A 21,521-nucleotide genomic window follows, 5' to 3' on the forward strand; every position below is an offset into this window, starting at 1 on the left:
TTCTTGACGTACCATTGTATATTAGGCTACCCCTCTCAAGCTTGGATTTAATACCATTTTGATTTAAATTATATTAAATCAAATTTCTTTCCAACTTTCACCTAGCCGAAAGTTGAAAATGATATGACAATACTTAAATGGGACACGCACATACAAAACATCATTGTGTAAATATAACAGAGACCAGCAATGCTGTTTAAAAAGAAAGCCTGGTTGTCTTTTCGGTGGCTCAGTTATATCATATCACTCAATTCAAAACAAATCATTTAGAATACATTGATAAATTGCCACTTTCTTCACATGTCACATCCAAAAGATTAAAAAGAGAAGAAGTGGGATTAAGTATGAATCCTTTTATATGTCATTACATCAGAAAATGTAAATGTATTTTCCAATTGATAAAAACGATAACCATTCCACCCATGTCATGCTATGCTGTTAGAATTCCTCTAGATGGTAGCATCTCACATCTCCCAAATGCTGCCCATTGTTACCTCATTATTATTACACCTACTCTGACTTAGGTGGATATGCAAAAAACTGTATTTGTTTAAGACATGAAAAAGGAATAGGTACATTTTTTCCAAATTATTCTGTGAAAAGGCGGCAAATTGTTGGATTATAATCGATTATTAAATGTCTGAGCATTTTTCTGTCATTTAAAACTATTCCTTCCCTTTAAACATATGTGTCTGGTGTATGTGTGTGCACGCTACGATCATATTACTGTCAAATGGCTGTTATCTGAGACTGGCCAGAGAAACAAACTTTTACATCTTCTCTTTACTTCCTTCCTGTTTTGGGTCACTGCTACAGCTCACAGATGGGCAAATATTGCCAAAATAATAACTGTGATGAATCAACAACAGAGATGTTTTGCACCGCTTTACACAATAGAAATTACCAAATGCCTTTTCCTTTCTTAATAATTCATATTTAATGCGATTTAAAACATATCAGTATTTATTGTAAAATTGACACCTAATAACAAAATCACACATTTGGACAACAAAACACAAGAAAAAGGGCTTAAACACTCTCCTGTAAAAACTAATCTTTGTTTATTATGGCTGTATAGGAGCCTCACAAGTGTCGTTGGGTGACTCCCCAAAACATCACTGATGACATCATTTCTGCCCGAGTATAAAAGCCTGGTTGGAGGACTGAAGCCTTTCAGACACCTCTGCTGCTCCGTGTACTGTAGCCCCATCATCATGCGTGAAATTGTACATTTGCAAATTGGGCAATGTGGCAACCAGATCGGCTCAAAGGTAATTAAAAACCAAAAAGTTATTTTTAGATTAGCCAAGCCACCGTTTGTAATAAAATGTTGTTTTTTACGCTATCAGAGTTAAATGAGTTCTTAACATGAGCAATTCAATTAAATAAAAATATTCTGTTAGGATCTTGTTCAGACCCGTTTAAGAACCTCTGGCGAACTTACACAACAAAATACACTTTGTTGTTTTTGGGATGTTTTTAAACTTGGACATGCACTGTTCAGATACACAGTGCTGTCAGCAGAAGTGAGTGACACAGGGTGTACCCTCTCAAGTGTTCAGGGGAAAGATAAGGAGAAAAGTGACATTTACATGGGTGGAACTTTTTTTTTCTTCATTATCGCCACAGCTGAAGGAACACAAATTGTTTAACACTAGAGAATGTATCAGCCTAAGAATCCAGTGATGCATCGTTATTATTTACACCGTGTGTTAATCTGGTTAGAACACGATCACGAGTCGCCACAGACTGATAACAAGATGTATTTTAACATTCAGCAGTCACACACAGACCGAACAGTTACATCAGATCATAAAAATGACTCTTTGGCCAATTTCATACACAAACTTTTAAAGTCCCAGAGGCAAAAGGTGTAAAACTTCACACTTCAAATCCGTTATGATATGTTTATCTCCCTCTTGGTCTTTCCAGTTTTGGGAAGTGATCAGCGAGGAACACGGGATCAATGCCACAGGCATCTACGAGGGGGACAGCCACGTCCAACTGGAGAGGATCAACGTCTACTTCAATGAGGCACAAGGTGATTACTCCATTCCCACTGGACTGCTCCTTCAACCAGTGACACTTGTTCAGTATATTCCACAAACAAACTTGTTACCCAATCACATTCAAATGTTTACTTTTAAATATAATACAGACATATGAATGGAGCGGATGCCCCTTACACCGCCTGCGTTAGTAATTAACTTCCTCTTTGTTGGCAGGTGGTAAATACGTCCCCAGGGCCCTGCTTGTTGACCTGGAGCCTGGTACCATGGACAGTGTGAGAGGAAGCCGCATCGGAGCCCTTTTTAGGCCGGACAACTTCATCCACGGTGGGACGAGTATATCGCAAACAGGCATAGTGGGGAATAACCTGTCTTTTGTTTTAACTTGAAACTCCGGTGGTGCCCGTTGTATCTGGCGCTTTGGAAAACGAATGGCTCCCGACTCATGTACTAATGAGTTGAATCTAAATGTGTTCGATCTGGGAAAATAAGTACGCTGTATGTTATTCTATTGACAGGGAACTCCGGAGCTGGGAATAACTGGGCGAAGGGCCACTACACGGAGGGGGCGGAGCTGGTGGATCAGGTGGTTGACAGAGTGAGGCACGAGAGTGAAAGCTGCGACTGCCTGCAGGGCTTCCAGCTGGTCCACTCCCTGGGGGGGGGCACCGGCTCTGGCATGGGAACCCTCCTCATCAACAAGATCCGGGAGGAGTACCCCGACCGCATCATGAACACGTTCAGCGTCATGCCCTCCCCCAAAGTCTCCGACACGGTGGTGGAGCCCTACAACGCCACGCTGTCGGTGCACCAGCTCCTGGAGAACACGGACGAGACCTTCTGCTTCGACAACGAGGCCCTCTACGACATCTGCTTCCGCACGCTGAAGCTGACCACGCCGACCTACGGGGACCTCAACCACCTGGTCTGCATGACCATGAGCGGGGTCACGACCTCTCTGAGATTCCCCGGGCAGCTCAACGCCGACCTGAGGAAGCTGGCCGTCAACATGGTGCCTTTCCCTCGCCTCCACTTCTTCATGCCGGGCTTCGCCCCGCTGACGGCCCGCGGCAGCCAGCAGTACAGGGCCCTCACGGTGCCCGAGCTCACCCAGCAGATGTTCGATGCCCGAAACATGATGACGGCGTGCGACCCGAGGAGGGGCCGCTACCTCACCGTGGCCGGCATCTTCCGCGGACGGATGTCCACCAAAGAGGTGGACGAGCAGATGCTCGCCATCCAGCAGAAACACAGCAACAACTTTGTGGAATGGATCCCCCATAACGTCAAAGTGGCCGTGTGCGACATCCCGCCCCGAGGCCTCAAAATGGCCTCCACCTTCATCGGCAACAACACGGCCATACAGGAGATATTCCGGCGTGTGGGCGAGCAGTTCGCCCTGATGTTCAGACGGAAGGCTTTTCTCCACTGGTACACAGGAGAAGGCATGGATGAGATGGAGTTCACCGAGGCCGAGAGCAACCTCAACGACCTGGTGTCGGAGTACCAGCAGTACCAGGACGCCACGACCGACGTCGATTTCGAAGCAGAGGACGAAGAAGAGGAGGAGGGACCCTCGTCGACAGCGACGACGAAGGTTGAATCACGGGTAGAAGTCAAACTGGAAACAGTTACGGAAACGGGCAAAGAGGTCGAGTAGAAGACGGAGGTCATACGGTGTGGTGTGTAGGTTCGAGTGTGAAACACTTGTTGGCCTGTAAAAATTTTTTTTGATTTAAAATCTTTTAGAGTTTAATGTATGCCCGTGGTTGATGGAGAAAAGATATTGTGACGTATGTTATGACAATAGTGCTTTTTTCCTTCAAAGTATTCTTCAAATGATCTGCAAGCTGTTATGTTTGTTCTTTGCAATGTTCTTTCTTTTATAGTAAAACTTGAAAATCATGAAAATTTTTGCATTTACAGTATATCATGTCAATAATAATCCATAGCCCAAAAAAATAGAAAAAACAAACACTGTTTGTCCAATGTACACAACCGTAAATGTGTCACATAGTGTTTATAGATGATGATGGGAATAAAAAAGACAACAACACCAAGAACATGTCTTATTCATCACTCAAAGGATCAAAACACATTTAATTTCCATTCAGTCCTATCCTTTGAACTGGATGGAACTGGATAACTGAAGTGACACTGACAGCTCAGTGACACCGCCAACGTTCAAGGCTGTCGCACAGTTTCCGCCAACTGTTGCGCGAGTCTGGGACAGAGAGATTACACATAGCTCGGCACTCTGTCTGCGCTTTGAGATAAGCACTCGTGACGTGGATGTGAAGTCGCCTCTCGTAGGGGTGAAGGAGATAATGCTCCACGTAACCCACATGTGAATATGGGTTCAGGTGACACAAGCAGGATTGCCTTGAAGAGGCCAATCTTCTTAAAGTTACAAGGAGGCAATGAAGGAGAAAAAGCTTTCAATTTTTACTCTTGTGTGGATTGGAAAATTGCCACAAAATGGGGCCAATATTGGCCAATTTATTTGATCAACTAAGATCAAACGTAATGGATAACAATAAATTAACAGATTTAGAGCTGCCGTGGTCAGATTAAAGAGAAACCATTTGTTGGTTTTTAGATTCACAGCCCAAACTTGTTCTGAGGTCTAAAAAGGTTATTATGAATATCTGTTATATCACAGAAACTCTGTGTGGGAATGTGTTAAGAGTGTTATCAGCTTGTTCTATATTATACCTAAAATAGGCCACACGAATGATGAATCCCCACGACATTTCCATCGTGTTACCATCTTTCATGCATTCAAGGTTGCAAAGAACTTTTAACCTTCACCAAGCTGACTTGTTACATCCGAGGTTAATATGGCTGATGTGCCCACACTGAAGGTCACACACATCTGAATGTGAAACACAGCCTTCTTCGTGCCGCACGCGGAGAGCGACAACTACGGCATTCTCTGCTGTTCACCCACTGTCGACTTCATTTTATTTTTTACAAATAAACCATTTCATTCAGCCGATCCTTGCGTCAGAGGACTCAAGCCGCGCGGGGAGCACCGGCAGTGCGGAGACGTCGCGCCCCACGTGACTGCTGACGTAGGGTGGGAGGAGACTTGCGGATGTCTCTGAGCGCGTTCCGCTCATTTCGATCAGTTCGACCGGCTTACCTCGACTCCGGCGTCAGCAGCTTCTGTCAGCAAACGTTAACTCACGCACAACGATGAAGATCTGGGCGTCAGAGCACGTATTTAAGTGAGTAACGGACGTTTTCATTACCCTTTTCTTCTTCTACGGGCGATGCTTATAGAGACGCTGCGGCTGACAGAGAGTTGAGTACCGTCAGCTGGCTCCGTGTTTAACCCGGTTTATTGCACACGGTTTATTACACTAAACGTCAACTAAACAAAGCGTACCGCTATAACGTAACTAAGTGGTCGTAGATAGTTTGCTAGTAGCAGATGATAACAATAGAAAAATCCCTTTAGAGTCATTGTCATTTCCCACCCCCCCATGCAGCCAGCTAGCTTTACGTTAGCTCACTCTTAAACTGGTAACGTTATGCTCACCGGCCTAACGCGTAAGGTTACGAACAAATAGTAAACGTTGAGCCGTATCTGTGGTGAATAACGAACTGGCTGCAAAATGAACGCGTCTAATTGCGTCATACGCCGGTCGGGACCGGCCCCCAAGCACGCGACCTTTCACCTACATTTTTTTTTTGTCGTGCTTGATTGCGTCACTAGGTTACGTTGTAACGTCCACGCGTCTCCATGGTAACCATCCAATCTGACGTTAGATTCATTTTTACTTTAAAGAGCTATTTATTAGCTCTTATTTGTAAATAATGAGACTCGGGCTGTCTATCTGGAATCGGGCTAAATTAAAGTGTTCCCCAGAAAAGATGTCCATAAGTTGACATCGTGTCATCACATCTTTTTTTAGCCATCTGATGAGAATAATTTGAGAACAGTGACATAAGCAGTAATGAAAGTGTTCCGATCCTTGTAAAAGTGTCAATCCTGCGCTGAAAAATAGCATAAATAAAAGTCCTGTATTGAAAATGTTGTTATAGCTGAATATACTATTATCAAAGAAACAACAAATTCGTGAAAGAATTATTAATTATCAAGACCGATGTGACGTGTATAGTCATCAGATTCTAAATACATGTTCATTCACTATCAGATTGTCATTTAGTGTTTGCATTTTAAGGCTTTTCAATAATATTTTTGTTCCGTGGCCTTCCTTCAACAGTCATCCTTGGGAGACAGTCACCAAGGCTGCTATGCAAAAGTACCCCAACCCCATGAACCCCAGTGTTATCGGAGTGGATGTGTTGGACAGAAGCATCGACAAAGAGGGACGCCTCCACAGTAAAAGACTGCTCGGCACAGACTGGGGTCTTCCATCCATCGTGAAAGCCGTAAGTTTAAAAGAATCTGGTCCTGCTGTCTCGCGCCGCTATAACGTGCTTTTGTTGCTGCAACCGTGGCGCGTGGTGTAACTCGTTGGCCACATTCAAAATGCACACATGTGACTGTACTGAGAAACACATGACCTGACCAGCGAGTATGTGCCCGAGTCCATTAAGTACCATAGAGGCTAATGCTTTCCAGACTGTGAGCGTGGCATTAGCCCACGGGGCTATTTTGGTCCAGGGGGTGCAGCAGCACACCGGGTTTGCTGAACGGTGTCAGGCCTCGTGTTGTACAGGACACCGTAGTGCCATTTCTTACATCGCTGATATTTAACCCTTGACACCATGTGATGTAACTTTCCATCGCTGTGTGCCCGACTCCTGGAGGTCACTACTAGAAAGAAAAGCATTGACGGCGGTCTCGTGATTACTGCAGCAGCTCTAATGAACTTTCCACAGGGTCGGTCGACTTTCTGAATTCACCGATTATGAGGCTGATTAAGATCATATTATGTTTTAGCCTTGTAAACAATGGCTGATATGCTGCTGTGGTCGACCTTTTTTCTTGTCACTGTGTATAGGGTTGTTGTCAGAGGCATGATCTATGCATAGCCCCTTTTTAATTTACTGTCACAGTGACTGACCGTAATCAAAACGTCTCTAAGCAAATCACTCCTGAGCCACAGTGTGTGCGCTTAACCTGGATGTGTCATGAAGACGTCTGCTTTGGCATCATACTGCTATACCAATATATAATGGGTGATTAAAAGGTTTTATTTACCTTGACAAATAACACCATATATGAACATACAATAATCCCTCTTTTAAGAAACTCATCATGTTATTAAAGCTCTTGCAGGCACATAGATATAATATATTTAAAATGTTCTCTCTTTGCCCACAGATTATCGGTAACACACGAACATGCACGTATGTTCAGGAGAAATCTGTGGTGGATCCCATGGAGAAGATATTCGAGCTTCAGTCCTCTAATGTGAGTTTTCGTCACATCGCCCTCCCCTGCTAGCACCCTCGGGTGGATGTTGATTGACCACGTGGCGGATGCACTTCGCCTGATCAGCGATCTAAGAACCGTCAACTAAAAACACTTGCCTGTATCCACCTTTGGTGCCTTCTGCTTGTTTGAACACGTGTTTATTGTGTTGTGTAGCTCTGGAATGAAGTATAAGTTGTTCCACAGGTTCATAGCTTAATCAATCAATCACATTGAGTTTGTTTATTTTGGCATATTTCCTCTGCAGATCACTTTCACAAACCTGGTGTCGGTGGATGAGAAGTTAACATATAAACCACACCCTGAGGACAAAGAGAAGTAGGTTTGTTTTTTGACATAGAATTTTCTTCAATAATGCAGATGAATTGTGATTAATCCTCATTTATTTTACCCCCTGTGTGAACTGTAGAACAATATTGACCCAGGAGGCGATCATCTCTGTGAAGGGAGTCAGCCTCAGCAGCTACTTGGAGGGAGTATTGGCCAACACCATGTCTGCTAACGCTGGAAAGGTTCGAGATCCTCTTTTTTTTCTTTTTTTTTTTGACTCAAAACATGTGTGAGACCCTGAGCTGAAATGTGAATGTGATGAAAAATGTTTAAAACTTAACATCTAGTTGAATATTGTTTCTGTCCTCTACTAGGATACACGCTTTTTGTTTTCCTACTCACAAAACAACTAAACTGTGCTTTTAATCCAATATTTCACAACCTGTTTTAGGATGTGATCTTTTGAGGACACGTTGCCCTTTAGTGTAGACATAAGTTGTATTAACACATTTAATTTTTAAAAAGCCCAGAATTGCCATGTCAATTATTGAATAATTCAACAGAATAAAAAAACATAACAACTAATTCAATCACTTATATTTAAATAAATTAATGGATTAAGGAGCATGCCTTCATTAATAATACAAAGGATGAAAACCGGTCATTCTCGTCCTTTCCATTTCTTCACTTTGCACAACTTTCTTCATTCCCCCACCCCCCCCCCCCCCGTGTGGACTAATCTTTTTTTAAACTAAGTTTGTCGATTGGTTTGTTCTTCATCAGGGCCGCGAAGCCTTGGAGTGGGTAATCCGGCGGCTGAATGCAGAGATCGATGAGCTGGCGGCGTCGGCACGCGGGACCTTGCGGACCCCGATGGCGGCCGCCGTCGCTGAGGACTGACTCCTGATTCTCTTTGCCAGCAGGGTCTGAGAAAAACTGCACACCGGGACATCAAGCCTCACTTTTTGATGCTCCGCCGCTGCTTTTGGTGCTCTGGAAGTTTTTTGGGGGGTTTTTTGTATTATTTTAAGGTACGATTTATCCATCTCATATACTTTTACTATCTACATTAGATATATTTTTTTAATAGCAGACTGCAACATAAGGGAGTTCTGTGGAGCATCTTTAGAGGATGCTGCCTGGTAGGGCCGAAGAGATAAGAGACTCCGACACAAGTTTAAACGCCACTGTTATCTGTGGGTTCAGAAACATGTAGCTAAGGGTACCCAGAGCACTGGAGGAGATTAAAACCAGGAAAGTGCCAAAGCAAACGCAACTCTTTGTCACCAGCATCTTTACCTCAGAAGTCTCTTTTTTTCACAGTTAAAAGATAAAACCAGTCATGCGATGGGAGGGAAACTCCTGTTCCAGACACGCCGGCAGAAAACAATTTCTTATTGAGGCGGGAGTGGAGTGCAATGAATGTCAAGGGTACACTGAAGAGGTTTGGAGTGTACCCGAGTCGATGGTTTGATTGACACAGCGATATGTCAATCCATTTTTAACTGTCCGGTTTATTAATGCGGGAGAGACTTGTACAATACTGTCTTCATGCGGGACTTCAGTAATGACACACTGCGACTGTAAGCCTGAATATAAACTGTATTTTGTTGTTATGTGAAAACTGTTATTTAAGTGAAATGAAGGGATCAAGGTATTTGCCATATTTATGTTTTTTAAAGAGAGACGTAGAAGACCTTCTCAAATGCTGCGTTGGTATAACTTCCATATCAATCAGATTCACTACCTGGACATGTTTGATCAATACTACTGTTTCTGCGTTCTTACAGTCTTCTCAGCAGGAAGGCTGAGACCTTTTGCATGGACTTTTATTTGCACTTATGAAATATTAAATGTGAAGAAAGAAAAGCTGCTGCGAACGAGACGATGCTGACCATCTGTGAATGCTTGTTTGACAGACGATTTGCTTTCGAGAAGGTCTTTCTTTATATAAAAGACAGCACTGTGGTGAAGTTAAGCTTCTCTATTATACACACTTATTTGGTTGGTTTACCTGAAACAGGAATATTTATTGACCGAGTGAATTGAACTTTAGCTGGAGATTGAGGCATTGAGAAATGGGAAAACGCATGCTTAATAATGTAATCATAGAATTTGTGCATTATGTCTGGTTGCCTGTTAAGAGATATGGTTTCAGCAACTTGCAATATTTGATTATGAAATAAAATACGTTGACATATTTGATAGAAGATTTGATAGAAATAGTTTTGGAGGGTGTTCATATGCAAACTATTAGAAAGACAATGTTTGCTTTTTGAGTTAGAACTTAATATAAGTTCATATATCTAATGTAGAGTGAATATTTATCTTACGTGACTATTTTCAAGTAGCAAAATGGCCCGTGTGAAAACTTACTTTGTTTGATGTATGTGATTCTGCCAAACTGGTTCAGGTTGAGTCAATGATGCAATTCAAAGTCATTGTTACCAAAAGCGTGTGAAGGTATGTTTGTGCTGTACTTCTCTATCATCAGCAGGTGTGGACCAGTACAACTGCATTCTTCTGACGTTGGTCATTCACTTTCATTCAAGAGTTATGCTGCCACACTTTGGCCAAATGCTAGACTTCCATTTTGAGAAGAAGCCAAGTCAAAAAAAATGCATTTTATGTTCTGACATTTTGTTTAAAAGGTTGGCCAAAGTAAGCTTTTTTTCGTTTTTTTAAAGTTACAAACTAAGTGAGTAGTTAAAAATAAATTATTTACTGTATGATCTGTGTCCTACATTTTTCTTCAAATGGGTAATATATCTATGTAGATGTCACAGCAGGTTAAGTGACATTTGCGCTACAATAATATGGAGGACTAAAAGTGCCACAATTAAATAAATAAACACATCATTAAATAATTGCTTAAATGTGTCATTAATTAATTAAAAATATAATTAAATACATAAATGTGTTAATACATGTGTCATTAATTAATTCAAATACAGATTCATGTTATGTAAAATACATATCCTACTTATTTCACTATTTACATTTACATTTCATGATCCTGCGTTGCAGTGCTTCATGAATTACTTAAAACTGTCAAACTGACCCATCAAAAGTTGGTAGGCGGAACCTAACGCCTGATTGGTTACCCTGTGTATCAAGTCAAGACATATCAATTCCGGATACTGGATTGATGCAGAGCTACTAAACGACTGAATCCATCCACCCCACCGTGGACAACAAATCTCCACCTGTTGCAAACACATGAATTGTAATGAAACATCTAGAAAGATGTTTATCTGCTAATATCACTGACCTGATGAGCTTATGGTGGCCATCTATATGCCACAAAGAGTTTGGGCCAGGAACAAAATACTGCCGTGGCCAGGTACTCTACCAAAGCAATGGATCAGACTGGATTCGCGTTAGCCCCGCCCACTGACTTTGATGGGTCAGTTTGACAGTTTTAAGTAATTCATGAAGCACTGCAACGCAGGATCATGAAATGTAAATGTAAATAGTGAAATATGTATTTTTTATAAAATTAATCTGTATTTTAATTAATTAATGACACATTTAAGTACACATTTATGTATTTTTTCTAATTTTAATTAATTAATGACACATTTAAGTAATTATTTAATTGTGTATTTATTTGCTTAATTGTGGCACTTTTAGTCCTCCATAGTCATTAAAGAAAGAATAGTGTTTAGAATTATAGCAAATAAAAATAATTGTATTAATAACAAGTCCTCCACTGGCAGAATTTGTGTCTTTCCCACGGAGTCTTTCTGGTTTAATGTTGCTGCCTCTGCTGTCTGGGAGGATTTCCTCTGACGTCATGCTACACGCTTTAAAATCAGCCTATGGGGAGCGAGCACCGTGCATTTTTTCAACCAATCGGTGGCTGTGGTGTATTTAAAGGTTTTGAAGCGAGGGACGTTTGAAACTGATTTCACTCGGTCAGTGTTTGGAGGAAGTGGGCTAGCTAGACAGCGCTGAAGTTAAATCCGAATATATTTATAATCTATAATCTGACCCATATAAATCACCGTTTTGCATTGGTACAACAACTGCGGTTAAAACCCATTTTGCGGTAACGTTACGTTCAGTATTTATGTAGTCGCAAACTCGTTTTCGGGCCGACGTAGCTGCTAGCTAACGCTAACGTTAGATTCGATTCTGGATTAAACATCGGCCTGTTTCTCCTGGTCATTTGTGCAACACGACATTTAGGTAAGTCGACGCTGGGATCGCACATCAATAGATTAGTGTCGCATGTTTTGGATGCTATGATTAAAAAAAAATAGCTAACGTTAGCTCCAGCTAAACGTTCTCGTCTGTAAGGCTCAATTATGTTCGCCACCAGCATGCTAACCCCGGGCCGTTTGTAATGATCCTTTTTTTATGTTCCTGGCATCGGGTACATTGCACACATCTGTGGTAACAACGATGCCGTTCATGTGAGCATTCAGACTCATTGTGACCCTATTTTATCAGAATATGGACCCCTCTGGCAGGCTGAGGCTGACTAAGGACACGACGCTTCAGAGACCTGAAGTCAAGGTAATGCACAATGTTACCAGAGAAATCAATGAATACAAATCCCTTCTGTTTCCTGACCATCATTGTATGTTGGTATGACTGTATTGAGCTTTCAGGGGCCCTGTGTACTATTAACGTTTTAAGATGTGAACATCTCACACATACACACACAGGTAATTTTTGAGCACACAAGGCCAAATCCCAAACATATCGCTTGAACGTGTCACTCTAACAGGATTGAGTTTGATGAATCTTAATGCTCCGTCTTTTAAACGACAGTTAATTCCATTTCTTCCGTTTGTTTTGCAGTCGATCGCCGACGGGCCGAAGCGGATCCCCGTGTCGCGTCAGTCACAGACTCCCGCGGGCACGCCGGCTGCGAACCAGCGTGTCCTCGGTGTGTCAAACGGACCTCAGCGCGTTCAGCGGCCCGCGACGCACCACAAGCCGACGTCCCACGTCTCCGCCGTGGTCAAGTCCGCGCACACGGCGGATCAGAACGTGAACCCCGCCGCTCCGAATGGACACCGCGCGCAGCAGCCCAAACGCGTGTCCCAACAACAGGTCCAGCCGAAGACGAGCGTGGCCGCGGTGGTCCCGGAGCCGGCCAAAGCGCCATCGGAGCCGGCCAAAGCGCCATCGGAACCGGCCAAAGCGCCATCGGAACCGGCGACCCTGGACAAGCCACAGAGTAAGCACCACCAAGTCACCCGAATGACGGATTTCCAGTATTTGGGGATGCTAAAACCTTTTTATTTTTTGTTGACAGGCAAAGCAACCGGTACCTCTGCGTCAAAGTGAGTGCTATTTAATGATCGTATTTAAAGATGTTCCTCCACCTGGATTTGCGAGGCGTGGTAACTGCATGTTTCCGCCCGCACAGCAAGCGGTGGAGCCTGGAGAATTTCGACATTGGCCGTCCCCTGGGAAAGGGTAAATTTGGGAATGTCTACCTGGCCAGAGAGCGACAAAGTAAGTTCATCTTGGCCCTGAAGGTGCTGTTCAAGAAGCAGCTGGAGAAGGCCGGTGTGGAGCACCAGCTGAGGAGGGAGGTGGAGATCCAGTCTCACCTCAGGTAATGCATAGTTTTAAATTGTGAAATACACATATTACCCGTACCCGGGTGTGCAGACTTTATTTCTGAATCACTAGAAAGTAAACCCCCTTTTTTTTATTTTTGGCTAAAATAACTCCTTCAAGCCTTCACTACCCAAACTGGTCTTGGTTTTAATGATTCCTTCAGGAAGCAGGGCTTCCTTTAGTTCTGTCCAGTTACTTTTAAGGCGATAAACCTTTATGGCGATAAAGAATTCCTGGTTCCTGATTTGTTCCATTGGCATATTTGTGTTGTTCTCTGCAGGCACCCAAACATCCTGCGCCTTTATGGTTACTTCCATGACTCGTCGCGTGTCTATCTCATCCTGGAGTTTGCACCCAAGGGTGAGCTGTACAGTGAGCTGCAGCGATGCAGGTTTTTTCCAGAGATCAGAAGTGCCACAGTAAGTGCCAATTTAAGACCTTTTTTAAAAATCCGTACTTTTCTATAAAATCTGTCAACTTGGCCAAATTAAGCACATGTATAATTCAGTGTACGCAATTATTCTAGTTCATATATAGTGTACTATTCCAGAAAACCTGTTAGTTTTATTTTTTATACCTTGAAAAGTGAATAACATGTGTTTCATGTTATATTCACCGAGCTTTATTCGCTGTTCTAGTACATAATGGAGCTGGCCGATGCCCTCAACTATTGCCACGCCAAGAAGGTGATCCACAGGGACATAAAACCTGAGAACCTGTTACTCGGGGCCAACGGAGAGCTCAAGATCGCAGACTTTGGCTGGTCGGTCCACACTCCCTCCTCCAGGTATGCACACGTGTTCTCGTCCAAAAGGCGTCTTTTGCTTTTAAACTTATTTCCCAGTCTTCCCAGCTAAACTAGATATTAATTTCTCTCCATTCAGGAGATCCACGCTGTGCGGCACGCTGGACTACTTGCCCCCGGAGATGATTGAGGGAAAAACTCACGATGAGAAGGTGGATCTGTGGAGTCTTGGCGTCCTTTGCTACGAGTTCCTGGTGGGGAAGCCTCCCTTTGAAACAAAAAGTCACGAGGAGACCTACCGCAAGATATCAAGGGTAAGCCACGGAGAGCGATTACGCCCCAACAATCGGCACATCAAGCCATCACTGCAGAGCGCTGTCGTTTCCTCCCACTTGAGTTTGTAAGGCTCTCGCTACAGTTCAGCGGTTACATCCCTGCGCTGGTTGTCTGTCTTTGTCCTCCAGGTGGAGTACACTTACCCCACACAGCCCAATATCAGTGCCGGAGCCAAAGACTTGGTTGCGAGGCTGCTGAAGCACAACCCAATGCAGAGACTGCCCATCCAGGGAGTGCTGGCCCACCCCTGGGTGGTCGAGAGCGCCACTAAGAAACCCACAACCCTGACCAGCGACGAGCTCAGCCAGTGAGCCTCCAGACTATTGATATCACTTTGTGTGTGCGCAGCCATCTTGAGCCACTTGTTTTCCTTTTCTATTTTTTTTCTCCCTTTGTTTATTATACTTTCCTTAAATGGCATCCACTTGTCTGTAAATATTCTGCTGTATTTTGTGAAATTATGAAAATTGTAATTTTTCTAAAATTCCATAACTTGAAATAAAAGATGTATCTTTTGTGGAATGGGACACTTTTAAATTGTACTGTCTTAAAGTGAAACAATGTTCATCTTCTGTGCAATTCAAGCTTTTGTCTTAAGTATTTTGCACAATGTCTTCATTGTATCAGCCCGCCCCCATCGGCACGTGGCCGGCAGAGGGCGCCAGTACACCACTAGAGTTCAACTGGGGATTGTAACAGTTGTTAGGCAGTATTGTCTGCTGACAAAGTTAATAAACACGTTTCATATTTAATGTCTGCTACAATAAATAGTTTTATGTACAGTTCATTTCTTATTTGTATGAAAAGATTAGTCAAATTAAACTAATTATATAAAACATTTATAAAGTTCCCGTGTTGAAAAGTAATTGTAAAAATGCAGGGCACAAAGCTGTTGCCTTGGTAACCAGTTCAATGTGAAAATAAATGTAGGTAAAACGCTGGATCAAAACTACGACAATCTCCTCACAAACGGCACTAGGTGGCTCTCGTGCCACAATGTTTGGTGACGTAAATGTGTAGTGCCTGTCAATTGAGAATTTTAGTTTGCGCTTTGATTTGTCAAGCTACTTTCTTCTGTGGGTTCAAAGATATAATTTGAGTGAAACTTGCTTTTTCCGGCTGGTTTATATATAAAAAGAACATGTGTGTCATCAGGAAACTGGCTTAATTGTTCAGATGCGCTTTTATTCGGAACAAAGGCAACACGTTATTGGAGTCTTTCAGAGATGTGTCAGTGTTTTGCTGGCGCTTCTTTGCTGTTAATCTGATTATTTTACCAATATTCGATCGCTTTCCTTTCATCTCTCCGTGCAGCTTCGTTTTGGGTGAACTGGCCCTTTATTATTTTTTAACTGCAGCCTCGATGTGCTCCACTCGTGCAATCGTACATGTGCTAGGTACCTGCATGTTTCAACAGCTGGATATTAGTCCACTCAGTGAATAAGCGCTTTGTCCAGATGTTTTCTGAGCAGGAGGACGCATGCACACCATAAGGCCCGATGCACCCCTGCAGCAGAAAATCGGTTGAGATTATTTTCATTGGAGCACGTGGAGATCTGAAGGCCCGGGAGGAAAACATGGAAGCTTATTGGTAGGATTTGTAAGAGGATTTGGTTTAGACGGGGGTAGGCCTGTACCGGCCCCCGCCTCTCTCTCTCACACACACACACACGGTTATTTTTCCTTTGAGCCGCCGGCCCTTTGCAGCCCTCACACAAAAAAATAAAAAAAATATATATATCAATGCCACTATTTGCTCAATTTTCTGTCTTTTATTATAGAGAAAAAAATACATGTTCTGAACGTTTTTCGTTTTACATAAAACCACACACATTTTTACAATATAATTTCACTTATTTCTTTATTTAATATTAATTTCACGATATATGATAACAACTTTGAGATATACATTCCATCTTTTTGAAACCACAATAACACACTACACATACTGTTTTATAACATTTCAACAGGACCCATTGGATTGCACAGAATGAAAAATGTCTGTATGCACAATTTCCTCTTTAAAGATCTATTTTTTTTCTTTTTGATTTAAGACACCGAATTTTCTAGACCGGACTATTCCAATCAATTTCAGCTATGTTTTCAAATGCAAGGACACAAAAAATATGGTAAATTGAATCTGCATGTTTTTAATCAGCTGAGATTCGGGCCGGAGGTTTAATGTGTATCTCAGGTCTGGTGAATTTTGGTTTTGCCGATTTGAAAAGCTCAAAATGATCCTCAAATATTGGAGAAAAAAATATCAACGCATAACTGAATCGAAATTTGCAGGATTTTGAATTTCCACTTCCCAGTTTAATATTTTTTTGTGTATCTAAAATGTCATACATTCAATGCATAGTTTGTATAATAGCTGCTGTTTACTTGGATATTCTGCTCGGGGAAGGTCCAATGTCCTCATTTCTAACCTATTTCTACGCATCCGTGTGATTTAATCCTCTTTATTGCCATTCTGTTATTTTTCCGTCTCACGGGCTATTTATAGATTTATCACCACATTCACTGCCCGCAATGACGTTGCAAATTACCTAAAGAAGAAAGGGACATTTTTACTTCTTTTAAACTTAAATCACATTATGCGGTCGAAAGTCCGTCCATCACAAAATCTAGCGTTACATGAAGTGAAGTCTCGCGTGGGGAACCCACCACGAGAGCGACGACGAGACACACTGCCCTTTTTGCAATATTCTTTAAGGTCCATATTGTAAACGTTCACTCCACTGGAAAATATGTATATGTACGTTTGTTCGCATATTTATACAACATGTATTGTCCATATAGTGTTGTGGATGCATTCGATTCCATCACTGCCACGGACTCTACTTATGTGTGTGTGCGTGTGTGTGTGTGCGCGTGTGAATTGATGCAAGACTGTATGAACGCAGACATGTCCGCGCGTGTTTGCGAGCGCGCGTTTTACGCATGAACTAAGCAGTGGGGCTGCGCTTGCCGGTAAATCGTGTGTTTTCTTGTCTTCTTTTTTTTCTCTCTCACTAAATTAGCAGTTTTTACATCTACTTCCAGCAATGCATCTACTCGTGTATGTTATACTTAAAGGCCTCTATCAGACCTTCCATTGAGTGGATGAAACCAGATATGCTGCATATACCTCCTATTACAAATATGGCGACGTCAAAGAACACCTGGTGCCATAGCAGCTTTCGCCATAGAAGCCTGAGGTGGAAGAGACTGGGGAGCAGAAAGCACAGGCCGGCGCCTGTCAGGCTGCCGGTGAGGCCCATAAGGAGAGCGAAATGTGGCACATAGATCGCCATGAGCAAGGTGAACACAACGAGGAGGCATCGGAGACTGAGTCCCCAGGATTTAAGGCGTCCGTCGCCCGCGTAACAATCTGGGAAGATCGCGCGTCCCCCGTCCTGGAAAAACGACTTCTCCAATACCTCGACAGCGGCAAAAAACGGCAGTGGATATGACAGCAAGGCTTTGGACACGAGAAAGAGGTTGACGACAGCTCTGATGGTCGAAGGCAGGTTGTCTGTGATGACCTCCTTGGTCGTATCAGCCCAGGTTAAATAGGCCACGAGGGCGAACAGGCCCTTGAGGATGCAGGCAGCGATGTGAGTCCAGTTCATCATGCAGTGGAACTCGCTTGGCTTCGACATGTTCCCCTCCAGGGACGGTAAGAAGATCTGCGAGGTGTAGCTGAACACAATAATCCCAATGGAGATGGGGAACTTCTTGACGTCGATGTAAAACTTGACCTTGTCCCACGCCCAGTCCCGTGCCCTGGAGAGGCAGTAGGCGATCACCAGCACGTTGATGACAAAGTGGGCCATCGTGCACAGCAAGCTGAACTTGGAGACGGATTTCAGGTTCTTGAGGAAGGCGCATGGGAGGAGAGCTGCGGTGGCGATGATGGCCCACGACTTCTGGGATATTGGCATGTTGGGGAAGCTGTTATACATGAGGTTACCACTGACCACCACATACAAGATGCAAGTCATCACTAGCTCTATGATTTGGGCTACATTCACGATATGGCCGCCTAAAGCTGGGAATCTGGGTGCGCAGCAGGCGTTGGCAATGTCCACATAGGAGTCCCGCACACGGACGAGCTGTCCGTCTTCGTCCTCCTCGTACAGACAGGCAATGAGGATTTTCCCCGTGTAACAGCACACAACGGCGGCAAAAATAATGAGAAAAAGTCCGAGGTATCCTCCGTGAAGGATGGCGTAGGGCAACCCAAGAACAAACATCCCCTATGCACATACAAAAAAAGAGAAGGGCAGAGGCATGGCGAATTGGGTTAAACGGTTGGTGATTAAATGTGAATCGTTAGTACTTTTCTAAACACGTCATATTTTATTTCAATCAAATAAATATCATGACTCGGGCCCTCGTGTCTCCACGACTCTTCAGTGAAGTCCCTCCCGCTTTCATGTTGTGGGTTTTCCACTTCGCTTTGAGCGCGTCCGCCCGCTTCTGACGTCACCCCAAACTGGCGGAGACACGCTCTGACGTCACTGTGACCACCGCGACCACAGCCTTGATGAGGCATGAAAGGGACGATGTCTAGAGCTTTTTGTCGCAGAGCGTGTTTGCTCCGCTCTCGAGTGAGTCGTTGCACTTTGAGTGCAAAAAAACATGTGTCTTTTCTGCTTCTGACACCATTGTAACAAATATGGCTCTACACGTTTTATTGCTTTAAATTAGGGCTATGTGACCCGTTACCCATTTCCTTACATCTTTATAGATGTAATTAATAACGTGCCTTTAATTTTGACCCCAAACAATCCAGAACATTTAATTGATTTATTGACACAGTGGACTATTAGCTAAGCCGTTTTGAGGGGTGTGCAATGGGCATCACTATACGGACAAAGAATGTGTTGAGGGGAGGCGGAGGATGAGGAGGGTGAGAGATGAGGGGTGGGAGGGGGGGGGGGGGGGTGCATCAACTACCTCCCTATTTTCAGCGGATCCTTAGCAGTTCCGAAATATCTGCTCAGCTCCAATAAAAAACGATACATCATTTTTTTTTTTAAATCTGTCGGGCTGGGCTTTTTTTTAAAGATAAAAGTAACTCAGGTGAATCTTTTGGACACATCCTGGCGTTTTGAACGGTATTATTTAATCAACCTTTTACTGGGTGGCAGGTGAGCGTCTATTCATTTTTTTTTACCGGGAGTCGGCCAATTAGAAGCAAACGTCGGCCCCGCCGGTTTATAATCCGCAAAGTTTTTTTTTTTTTTTTACCTGGATCGCGTTCGTGACGTTCCAGCCCGCCTCCCACGCGGTGATTTTTGGTCTGGCTTCAGTCAACTCGTTCGCCGGATCGCCGTCTTTGGAGGCCGAGCGCGGCGGGCCGGTGCCGTCCCTCTGGTAGTGGCTGTCCCCGTCCACTCCGCCGCCGCCCTCCCCGCTCCCCTCGCCTCCCATCTCGTCGCTCGTCAAAATGTCCATCTGCATGCCTTGCCGGTGGTCGTAGTCCAGGTCGTCGCAGGCAACGAAGCCCAGCGCCTCCTCGTTGGTGGCGGCCTGGAACCCCATCCGGGCGAACATCCCGCTCACCTTCGCCTGGGATTTGTTGGAGACAGTCGTGGCCGCATTGGACAGTTTATTCGAAAGCTTGCTTCTGATTAACGTCGCCATTTTTTTCGCTCTTCTTCCGAAGCGCAACTTTCTGCAGCTTAATTTGCGTGTTTTTCTTTCTCCAGTCGGTGCGAACGTGAGGCTACTTTGGACGACAGCTCTTGGTTCTCCGCATTAGATATTAAGCCAAGAGGCAAAACTCAGGTTTTTAAGACACCGACGGGTTTTTTTCAGTTGCTATCTCCACTTCTTGTTCAACGTGCGCCTGCTGCTCTTGACTATCCCCGGGTTCATGTCACCTTCAGACGTCGCTGCTCCGGCTCTGCATCTTGGCACTGCGCTCTGATGCTCGACGAGTAAGCGCACCGCTCTGCGAGCCTCTGAGGCAGTTCGGCGTTGTGCGCAAACGCTTTACGCACGAAGAAAGGCGAGCCACAGGTTTCCGCGGGGCCTGTGATATCGTTTTCTTTCGGGTTGTAAGGCGACGGGCAGCGCTTCCAGGAGATGGTTGTCGGGTTTCAGGTGCCTTGACTGATGCCAATGCGGTTCCGTGGAGCCCGCGAGGGGGAGGGGGCGGGGGGGGGGCAGGGTTGAGACACGTGTTCTCATCAGCCTGCCAATGCAAGGCACGTCTCCAGCTCTCCCTGTGCCCCACCAGGAGAAAAACGGGAGAGATTTGCTGCATTTCTAGGGGAGGCGCTTGTAGTACCCCCACCACCCCTTCCCCAGCCCATAATCTATAATACCTCATCCTGACATCCAATGACATTCCGGTGGCCTCAAATCCCGCATAACTTTACGCATATAAAAGCAGGCTGGAATTTGACAACAACCCCAATTCTTTGGACGATATATTTTTTTTAAGCATACAGATATAGTGTTTTGTATTTCAAAGGGAATCTGTTTTTATTAATGATTATTTCTTTACGCGAAGAGAACTTGGATCGTCAGAATAGTTGTTTCTTGGATTTCATGGATCGGGTTTGAAAACGTGGTTGTTTTGGTTGATGAAGGAAAAAATATATATATTTTTGTGCATTTGTCTTTGCTAAATAATGGTAAGATTTGAACCGCGAGACGGCATATGTTTACATGTTAAAATGCTATTTATTTGTATTTAATAAATGTAAAGTGAATACAGAAAGTAATCCAAAGGATTGTGTTTGGAGGTGGAAGTATTCATCATGGACGCTTATTCATTCATCCATTCATTCACACGCCTGTGCTGATGGGATCTGAGCCATGCTTTTAAGGCAATATATGTGTGTGTATGTACTATATTTATTTTACCTCTTAAGAAATGTTTTGAAACTAATATTTAGAAAGCATTCATGGTTATTCTTTCGGAAGTTGGTGGCACATCCGCGCCTTTTTGCCAGATAAACGACTGGGAATAAAGTAAGTATTTCCACCGTTTTGTAATTGACTTGTGGACCAACTCTACATACAAGTGGAAAAAAACGTTTGCCATTAACACGTGGCCGAGAAGTGATTTAAAGACCTAAAGTGCTGCTGCTGCAAACTGTTTGTTGACATATCCTCGTCACTACTACTTTGTATCTACCACGTTCAGTGCTCCCTCGGGCTGCAGCATCAG

At 43.7% G+C, this 21,521-nt stretch overlaps 4 protein-coding genes across 4 annotated transcripts; 3 read left to right on the forward strand and 1 right to left on the reverse strand.

The window, feature by feature from the left end:
- Positions 1–1,141: 1,141 nt before the first annotated feature.
- tubb1 (tubulin, beta 1 class VI) lies at positions 1,142–4,063 on the forward strand. The gene is made up of 4 exons (XM_037448202.2): positions 1,142–1,271; positions 1,933–2,041; positions 2,226–2,336; positions 2,528–4,063. Exons 1-4 carry the CDS (start codon positions 1,215–1,217, stop codon positions 3,667–3,669), a joined length of 1,419 nt encoding a protein of 472 aa, XP_037304099.2. The 5' UTR covers positions 1,142–1,214; the 3' UTR covers positions 3,670–4,063.
- Positions 4,064–5,041: 978 nt separating this feature from the next.
- On the forward strand, positions 5,042–10,491 carry prelid3b (PRELI domain containing 3). Its single transcript, XM_037448147.2, has 6 exons — positions 5,042–5,239; positions 6,242–6,410; positions 7,309–7,398; positions 7,667–7,737; positions 7,829–7,931; positions 8,473–10,491. Exons 1-6 carry the CDS (start codon positions 5,208–5,210, stop codon positions 8,587–8,589), a joined length of 582 nt encoding a protein of 193 aa, XP_037304044.1. The 5' UTR covers positions 5,042–5,207; the 3' UTR covers positions 8,590–10,491.
- A 1,086-nt stretch (positions 10,492–11,577) lies between these two features.
- On the forward strand, positions 11,578–15,465 carry aurka (aurora kinase A). The gene is made up of 9 exons (XM_037448504.2): positions 11,578–11,880; positions 12,145–12,210; positions 12,499–12,880; positions 12,959–12,986; positions 13,073–13,264; positions 13,550–13,688; positions 13,908–14,056; positions 14,154–14,328; positions 14,479–15,465. Exons 2-9 carry the CDS (start codon positions 12,148–12,150, stop codon positions 14,659–14,661), a joined length of 1,311 nt encoding a protein of 436 aa, XP_037304401.2. The 5' UTR covers positions 11,578–11,880; positions 12,145–12,147; the 3' UTR covers positions 14,662–15,465.
- A 643-nt stretch (positions 15,466–16,108) lies between these two features.
- On the reverse strand, positions 16,109–20,494 carry slc32a1 (solute carrier family 32 member 1). The gene is made up of 2 exons (XM_037447919.2): positions 19,589–20,494; positions 16,109–18,591 (listed from the first exon to the last, which is right to left on the reverse strand). Exons 1-2 carry the CDS (start codon positions 19,982–19,984, stop codon positions 17,404–17,406), a joined length of 1,584 nt encoding a protein of 527 aa, XP_037303816.1. The 5' UTR covers positions 19,985–20,494; the 3' UTR covers positions 16,109–17,403.
- Positions 20,495–21,521: the final 1,027 nt, after the last annotated feature.

The sequence above is a fragment of the Pungitius pungitius genome, chromosome 8, assembly GCF_949316345.1.
Source record: "Pungitius pungitius chromosome 8, fPunPun2.1, whole genome shotgun sequence".
NCBI lineage: Eukaryota > Metazoa > Chordata > Actinopteri > Perciformes > Gasterosteidae > Pungitius > Pungitius pungitius.